The following is a 9,141-nucleotide window of genomic DNA, read 5'->3' as shown; positions in this document are numbered from 1 at the left end:
GGCTACTGAGAGGAAGTAGATTTTTTAATACATCCGTTCAATAGTCAGTTTTCCACCCCTGCAGTGCTGGAGACTAAAACCAGGGCCATGTATACGCTAGGGAACAGTACCATTCCAGCTCGAGTCAAAGTTTTATAGTTTCATTACTGTCATATGAAACCTTTTAATTCTTTTAAATTTACATATTGTAGACGATAATAAAGATAATCATTAAACCTATAAAATAGGTTTTGTAATGGGATTAATCAGCAAAGCATCAGCAGTTCCAAGTAATTGTTTTAAATATGTGCTAAAATTGATACACAGATCAGCAGTATTCTTGCACTCAGCAGGAAACCATCTAATTTTGTCATAATTTCAAGAAACCAAGAGTACAAAATTGCTTCCTTTAGTCTTGATTTTCTTTAGGTTGTGTTTTAAAAATCAACTAGAACATCCTGAGTCCATTAGGTAGTCAAAATGCAAAGGTGCTTTTTGCATCAGGTTATATGTATAACAGATATTTTCTTATCCTTGAATTTAATCTAATCCTTGCAAAACAGTCCTTCCCTAAATTTCATTGAAACTGAGGCTGAGACATGCTCTTCAGCTAAATAATGTGCACATCACCAGGGACTTTTGTTTTTTTTTGTTTTTTTTTTTGAGACAGAGTCGTGCTCTGTAGCCCTGGCTGGCCTGGTACTCACTATGTTGCCCAGACTGATCTTGAATTTGCAGGTGTCCTCTTGCCTTAGCCTTCAAAGTGCCGGGATTGCAGGTGTGAGCCACTATGCCCACCTTTGAGGGGTTTTGTAGGTTTAAAATATTTTTTAATTTGTTATTAGTGTGTGTGTGTGTGTGTGTGTGTGTGTGTGTGTGTGTGTGATGTGCATGTGGAGGGCGGTGTGCACATGCCATGGTTTATATGTGGAGATCACACATAAATCAACTTTTGGGAGTTGGTTTTCTCTTTTCTCCATGGTTCTGGGGATTGAACTTAAGTCATTAGGTTTGTGTGGCAAGCATTTTTATCCCCCAACCATCTCACAGGCCTTTGTTTTTAACATAATGCTCAGTCCTCTGGGCTGTATATTTTTTGATGGTCAAGTATCTTGTGAACAGATATCTCTGATGATTCATTTTGGACTTTCATTTTGATGCTAATAATTATGTTTGCTTCTATAGCACATACTAAAAGTGGAATGATGCTGAGAAAGTAGCCCACTTTAAGTATTGTTTCTTAGGGAGTATCTTAAAGCCATGTTGTACGGCTAGGGGTAAAGGTTAGGGTAGAGCACATGCTTAGAATGAGAAAGACCACTGCTGGGTGAGCCTGGTCTCGGCTCCTGGGAGGCTGAAAGCTCAGGAGTTTGAGGGCAGCCTCAACGACACAGGGAGAGCCTGTCCCAAAACCAACTCCAAACAACAAAAAGAAAGGAAGGGAAGGCAAAGTGAGGGGGAAAGGATAGAAAGGAAAAGGAAGCTAAAATCTAGTGTCACAGTTTCTTACTTAGTGTGTTTTCTCCTGCAACATTTATCAAATACATGTTAACTGCTTTTCTTTCACTCTATGAAATATTAAGTGTTTAATTATTGTACCTTGGTCTCCAGGATCTAACTCAGTGCCTGGTGTACAGTAAACACTTAATACATACTTTTTGGAAGGAGAAAGGGAAGAAGAGGAGTAAGAAAAAAGGAAGATGGAAAAGAGGAAAGAAAGGAGGAAAGAAGGATAAACGGAGGAAGTCCATTTAAAATAGGAAGGTGGAAATTGAACCAGTACAGTAAACTTCAAATTTCTTATCATTTAACCCGATTTTTTTTTTTTTTTTTTGTCTTTTTGAGACAGAGTCTCCTGCAGCCCCAGGTGTCCTGGAACTCACTATGTAGACCAGGCTGGCCTTGAACCCACAGAGATCCGCCTGCCTCTGCCTCCTGAGTGCTGGGACTAAAGGTGTGTGCCACCATACCCGGCCCTTAAGTCTGATTTTTAAAAAAAATTATTCTTATTTTATGTGTATGAGTGTATTGCCTGCCTGTAGGTAGGTGCACCCATGTTGTGCAGTGCCCTTGGAGGTCAGAAGTGGGTGTAGGATCCCCTGGAACTGGAATTATTGATGATTGTTAGTCACCATGTGGGTGCTGGGAATTGAACCTTGGTCCTCTGCAAGAGCAGCCAGTGCTCTTAACTGATGAGCTATCTCCGTCCCTTTAGGCCCAGTTTAAAAAGTGTAAATTACAGATAGATGTTTGAAGTTAGAAATGCTATAATAATACTGCTAAACTTGTGATGGTTAACATTGTTCACTCGACAGGATCTAGAATCATCTTGGAGACAAACCTTGTGTTTGTCTGTGAGGGATTTTTCTAGATCAGGCTAATTGAGGTGGGAAGACCCATCTTAACTATGAGCAATGCCATTCCATGGGCTGGGGTCCTGGACTTCATAAAGCTCCACACCACAGTATTCATTGCACTCTACTTCCTGAGGATTCAGTGTGGCCAGCCTCCTCCTCCCATGGCAGTGCCTTCCCCACAACCATCATGGTGCACTGTATTCCCTGGAACTGTGAGCTAAGCTAAAACCTTCCTTAGGTTGAGTCTTGTCAGGAATTTTGTCATAGCAAAGAGAAAAGTAACTAATATAACCTACATATTGATTAAAAAAAATAAGCATAGTGGTAACACTTAAATATTATTTTCAAATAGTTTCATGTCTTCCAGAATATTCCATGATACTTTTTATTATACATTATCAGGGTTGTCAAAGTGTGATTCCTGAATTACAATAGGTTCTCTTTAGAAATGCAAAGCCCCACTTAATCTTCTGGATCAGAAACTCAGTGGTGAGTTGTTTTGTTTTGTGACAGAACAGAGTCTCACTGTGCATCCATGCTGACCTAGAACTGTGGATCCTCTTGCTGTAGCCTCCCGAGTACTGGATTTACAGGGGCATTCCCTGCTTTGGCTCATCATTTGGTTTTTTACTTTTGTTTTTGTTTTTTTAAAATAGGGTCTCCCTAGCTGGCCTGGGACTTGATACAGTCTGGCCTCTATTGCTGAGATCCACTTGCCTCTGCCTCCTGAGGGCAGGGATTGAAGATGTGTGCTACCATGCCCAGCTCATCTTTCTGTTTCACACTCAGGTGATTCTGGTGCTACTCAAACTCCTGGAACCAGTGCAAAGTATAATTCTTCAAAAAGTTAGTAATGCTGGGTGTGGTGGTACATGCCTTTAATCCTAGCACTTGGGAGACAGAGCAGACAGATCTCTGTGAGATTGAGACAAGCCTGGTCTACATAGGGAGTTCCAGGCCAGCTGTGACTACAGGGAGACCCTGTCTCAAAAAGCCAAGAGACAAAAAAAAAAAAAGTTAGTGCTAATGCAGATCAAGAGGTATACCAAAAGTATTTTTAGATGATAGACATAAATGATTAACCCTTCACTTTTAAAAAGACAGTTTTTAAAATTTATTATTATTATAAAAGTTCCCTGGCCTGGCAAGATGGCCCAGCAAGTAAAGGTACTTGCTACTAAGCCAGAAAACTGAAGTTTGATATCTAGGACCTGCACGGAAGAGAGAATTGACTCCAACAAGTTAACCTCTGACCTCCACATGTGAATGTTGTGTCACATATATACCTCCCTCCTACAAGTAAATGAAAGTTCAAACAAATAAACTCCCAGTCTCTTGGGTGTGGTGGTGCACACAGGCAACCCTAGCTAGCAAGGCAGTCTAGGTTACACAGTAAGGGCCAGTTGAAAGAAAGGAAAGAAAGAAAGAAGGAAAGAAAAGGGAAGGAAAGAAGGAAGAAGGAAGGAAGGAAGGAAGGAAGGAAGGAAGGAAGGAAGGGTGAGGCATGATGGCTCATACCCGTAATCTCCATACCTGTAATCTCAGCACTTGGAAGCTGAGGCAGGAGGATTGTTATGAGTTTGAGTCCAGCTTGGGCTACATAGGATCAGGTCAACCTGGGTTAAGTAAGAGCCTGTCTCAATAAAAATTCCCTCCTACAGTATTTTGAAATATATGTGGAAATTTAGTATTTTATGTATTATTTTTATTTTATGTGTATGAGTGTATTGCCAGCATGTATCTAAGTGCACCCGTGTCAGGCAACGCCCACGGACGTCAGACGAGGGGGGTTCAGATCCCTTGGAACTGGAGTTACAGATGGTTGTTAGCTACAATGTGGGTGCTAACTGCTGAGCTATCTCTCCAGCCTGGACATATGGAAATTTAGAAAGAAGAGACAGAGCAAAACCCTTCAACTTTTCAATGTAGTTATAAATTATTCTTTTTTTGTTTTGTTTTGTTTTGTTTTAGAGACAGGGTCTCCCTGTTGTCCCAGCTGTCCTGGAACTTGCTATTTAGACCAGGCTGGCCTCGAACTCACAGAGATCCACTTGCCGCTGCCTCCCGAGTGGTGGGATTAAAGGCGTGCATCACCACGCCTGGTTATAAACTATTCTTTTTGTTGAAGGGGTTCCTAAATTATTTTTAAAGAGCCTGTGTTACCGATTTCCTAAGAGCTGTCTATGGCAGCCTTCTCAGAGCATCATCTAGGGTAGCAGGGTGAGACCACAGCCTGAAATCTTACAAGCATCAGTTTAATTTCACTTGGGTCACTCAGTGACTAAGATTCACATCCAGGAACCACATATCCATCCAGCCTCACGTCAACATCCTTTGCAGCCTCCTGGAGAGGACCAAGCACTCGAGAACTAGGGGCCGCGGGAACGCCCGCAGTGAGCGCTCCGGGCTACCCTGGGCTACTCCCCGGCCAATCGCGGCTCCTGATGAGGACTGGCAAGAAACTCTCGCTGAGAGGGCCTCGGGATGCGTACGTTTTTAAACGCTCTCCCAGACAACTGGCATCCTAACCCGCACGGCCCTCAGCGGCCCCTTTAAGGCACCGCCTCCGCCTGGGAAGCGGAACCGGAAGCCCGACGCGCGGAGCCCAACATGGCTGCCGCCTGTCGCTCGGAGCCCTCGGGGTCTGCTCTTCCGCAGGCTGGGGCCCCTCACCTCCGCGTCCTGTGGCTCGTGACTGTCGCCGCGGGACCTTGGGGGACCGCTGCGGGGGCCGAGGAGATGCCCAAGTGCGAGGACCTCCGAGTGGGACAATATCCTCCTGAGAGCCCCCTCCCTCGGAGGCTGACACGGGCTGCGAGATGGGGCCGTGGCCTCTAAAGCCGCTCTAGGGACCGAGGGACCCCGGGCCGGGAGGACAGAGGGCTCGAGCCCCGCGTGCCTGCCCCAGCAGGGAGTAGGGTTGGAGCCACCCAGACTCACCGAGTATTTGCCAGTGTGCCTTCTTATTCAAAATACACAGGCTTTGTCCATTCGATAATAGAAATAACAAAAATTGTTAGGCGCTTCTCTGGAAGTGTGCAGGGGTCGAGGGAGATAATTACTAGTGAGCATATTACTTCATTTCTCATTGATGTTACAATCTTCAGATAGACTGCCTGGGGAATTCTTTGTAAAAAGTTGGGGTAAATTATATCTATCATCTGTCGTTATATGGCTATATATACAAGGCGTGCACCACCACGCCTGGCTGAGACTTTCTTATAATGTATTTTTGTCATATTCGTCCCCCGTTCGTCCCCCTATTCCTCCCAGATACACACCTCACATCCCACTGCTGCACACCCACACCCTCCCAACATCATGTCCCTTTTTTTTTTTTTTTTGTATAAGCCACTGTCCATAAGTGCTGACCATATATATACTCTTGGGCGTGGGGCAATACACTGGAGAGTAGTCAAACTACCTGGGGCCACACCGGTAAAGAAAACTGACTCTCCTTCCCCCAGAAGCCAGCTGCCAGTAGCTTCTCAGACTATCTGGGGGTTCCTGAACCCTCTGTGATAGAGTGTTGACTGGCTTTGGGTAAGTTATTTAAAGTCTATTTTCTCATGAGTATTTAAAGCTGATAACATGACACCAACTTAAAGGACTTTTGTTTTAACTAAATTGGCAGAGTTGTGATTCTGTGTTAGCTGTTTACAGACAAGGAAACCGAAGCTGAATTAGGATGAAGTAAACAACAAGATGAAATGTGAGTTACACTCAAATACCTACTTTTCTCCACAACTTTTTGAGTACTGAGATGATAGAGCAGTTCCGTACCAGATACTCAATCCTTTAGAAGAAAGAAAGATTCTGAGAAAAAAATCTGTAAGAAAGTTCTGTAACATATTGGTGTGAGTTGAGGTGAGGCAGCCATTAGATTTTCTCAGACTAACTTGCTAAATGCCATTATGCTGACCTAGTAATTTAGTCATTGTCTTTAAAACGGGAGAGTCCGTCTAAGAAATAACTGAGCACTGTGAAATGCTGAATCCTAGAGAGAAGTGACTGAGGCCATAGGACTGTGACATTTCCGGTAGAAATTAAGGTGCCCTAGAAAAGGTTCAAGCTGTCATATCCATTCCTTGGTAGTGTGAACCATAAAATATTTAAAAGATAAACAGTCTTTCTTGAGTGTTTTGAGCATATATTATAGAAAGGTTTTCAAAACTTGAAATCCTGCTGGAGTGACCTACCATACAGAAGACAGCCATCTTCCTGCAGTTTAATGTAAAGTTCTTAGACTTGGAATCAGGATACCTGATTTTACTACCTGTCTTTTACATGATTGGATAAATCACTCCAAAATCGTGCTTCTGTGATAATAATAGCTACCTCACAAGTCTGTGTTATGTGAAATAAAGTGTAAAATAGTTGAGTCTAGGTCAGCGGAAACTGATTTGTTTTTAATCTGGGGTCTTCGTAAAACACCTTGGCACAGCTGAGCCTGGTGGCGCACACCTTTAATCCCAGCATCAGAGGCAGAGGCAGGCAGATCTCTGTGAGTTCAAGGCCAGCCTAGTCTACATAGTGAGTTCCAATCCATCTGGGGCTGCAGGAAGACCCCATCTCAAAAAAAGACAAAAAAAGAAACAAACAACCAACATCAAAAACGAAACAAAACAAACAAAACAACTTGGCAAAGGTTTTTAACTTTAGTTTTCTAGGTTTGTGTTTATTTGTTAACTAATGTTATTTAAAGATGGTATCATCTGCTAGAGCTTTAATTAATTAATTAATTTTTTTTGGTTTTGTTGAGACAGGGTCTCCCTGTAACCCCAGCTGTCCTGGAACTCACAATGTAGACCAGGCTGGCCTTGAACTCACAGAGATCCGCCTGCCTCTGCCTCCCGAGTGCTGGGACTAAAGGCAATGCGCCACCACGCCAGGCTTAATAAGTGTTTATGTGCGTTTTCCATTCCCATTAATAAGTTAATGTTCAAATATTATCTTGAAATACGAAAGGCATATTTGTACCTGAACTTGTTGACCTGCATGGACTGGTAGTCTCTCTTTACTTGTATCTACAGGAGTATTTTAATATATTTGTGTTGGAAGTGCAGTTCATATTTCCTTAACTTTTTTAAACATACATTTGTAAAGAACCAAAAATAAACAATGCCACCCAAGAACCAGTTAACTGCACAAACTTCACAGCTCACGGTAAGACTTCTAGACTCCTATCTTTTTTTATTTTATTTTATTTTATTTTTATTATTATTATTATTATTTTTTGTTCTTTTTGAGACAGGGTCTCCCTGTAGTTCCAGCTGTCCTGGAACCCACTATGTAGACCAGGCTGTCCTTGAACTCACAGAGATCCGCCTGCCTCTGCCTCCCGAGTGCTGGGATTAAAGGTGTGCGCCACCATGCCCGGCCCCAGACTCCTATCTTTAAAAGTAATTAAAAAAAATTTATCCTAGTTCATAGAGTAATAATAATTAATAAATGTGTTTTACCTTGAGTTAGGTATTGTTCAGTTATCGGAATGATTTAAATTTGGAGAACTGGTTAGAGATTGTCAATATTCATTTAATTAATTGGTTAATTAACTAATTAATTTTGGTGCTTGAGATTGAATTTAGGAATTCCTATATGCTCTACCATGAGTTATAGTCAGTCTCAATATTTAATTTCAATTACAATATATGTATTCTTTTTTTTAATTAATTTTTCTTAAATTTTACGTGTATACGTGTATTGCCTGCATGTAGGTAAGTGCACCCGTGTCATGCAACGCTGGCGGACCGCTGCGCTATCTCTTCAGCGGGGTTTGGTTTATATTCAGGGGGTTTGGTTGAAACAGGGCCTCACTTTGTAGCCCTGACTGGTCTGGAACTCACTATTTATACCAGGCTTGCCTCAAATTCTCAGAGATCTGCCTGCCTCTGCCTCCTGAATGCTGAGATTAAAGACATGTGCCACCGTGCCCAGTGTAAAATATATTCTTAATATAAGTCAAGAATCCTTATTTATTTCTTATTTGTAATTATAAACTGGAATATTTTATATTTACTATTACATATATATATTTATATTATTAAAATATATATTTTTTATGTATATATGTGTGTGCATGTACACCAAGTGCATGAAGAGCCCACAGAGGTCAGAAGAGGGCTTTGAAGCTCCTGGAACTGGAGTTCAGGCAGGGTAAGCTTCCATGTGGGTGCTCTTAACTGCTGAGCAATCTCTCCAGCCTGAGCTGTGATTTTTATTTAATTTATTTAATGTATTTATTTAAAACTTTTTTTCATTTACTGTGTATGAGTGTATTGCCTGCATGTATCTAAGTGCACCTGTGCCATGCAATGCCCACAGAGTTCAGAAGACGGCTTTAGATCCCTTGGAACTGGAGTTAGAGTTGATAGCAGTTATGTGGGTGCTGAGAATTGGGCTTGGGTCCTCTACCAAAAGCAGCCAGTGCTCTTAACTGCTGAGTCATTCTCCAGCCCTGAGTTATGATTTTTAGTTATTGGGAAAGAACCTGAAATTGGGTGTGGTAGTACACTCCTGTAATCCCAGCACCAGGGAGGCAAGAGGATTGTGCATTTTAAAAAATACTCTTATTAGGGCTGGAGAGATGGCTCAGCGGTTAAGAACACTGTTTGTTCTTGCAGAAGACCCGGGTTCAAATCCCAGCACTCACGTGACAGCTAACAACTGTCTGTTAACACCGGTTCCAGGGGATCTGACAGCCTCTTCTGTCCTCCACAGGCATTGCACAACACAGGTGCACTTACCTACATGTAGGCAATACACTCATACACATAAAACAAAAAAAAAAGAAAAATATTAAAAA

The 9,141-nt window shown here is 42.1% G+C and overlaps 1 protein-coding gene across 3 annotated transcripts in view; it reads left to right on the top strand.

Moving 5' to 3' along the window:
- Positions 1-4,900: 4,900 nt before the first annotated feature.
- The window catches only part of Tm2d1 (TM2 domain containing 1), a 64,549-nt gene continuing 60,308 nt past the window's right edge, over positions 4,901-9,141 (top strand). For 2 of the 3 annotated variants that reach the window (XM_008844470.2, XM_029569101.1), the window contains exons 1-2: positions 4,902-5,107; positions 7,429-7,502. In XM_008844470.2, coding sequence (XP_008842692.1) covers positions 4,947-5,107; positions 7,429-7,502 — 235 coding nt within the window. In that variant the 5' untranslated portion in view covers positions 4,902-4,946. Of the gene's footprint in view, positions 5,108-7,428; positions 7,503-9,141 lie in introns of all 3 variants that reach the window. The other variant, XR_003851371.1, reaches the window with a different exon arrangement.

Source organism: Nannospalax galili, unplaced genomic scaffold (genome assembly GCF_000622305.1).
Source record: "Nannospalax galili isolate Female #2095 unplaced genomic scaffold, S.galili_v1.0 scaffold71, whole genome shotgun sequence".
Taxonomy (NCBI): Eukaryota; Metazoa; Chordata; class Mammalia; order Rodentia; family Spalacidae; genus Nannospalax; species Nannospalax galili.
Note: the sequence above shows the minus strand (reverse complement) of the source record. Positions and strands in the feature narration are given on the sequence as shown.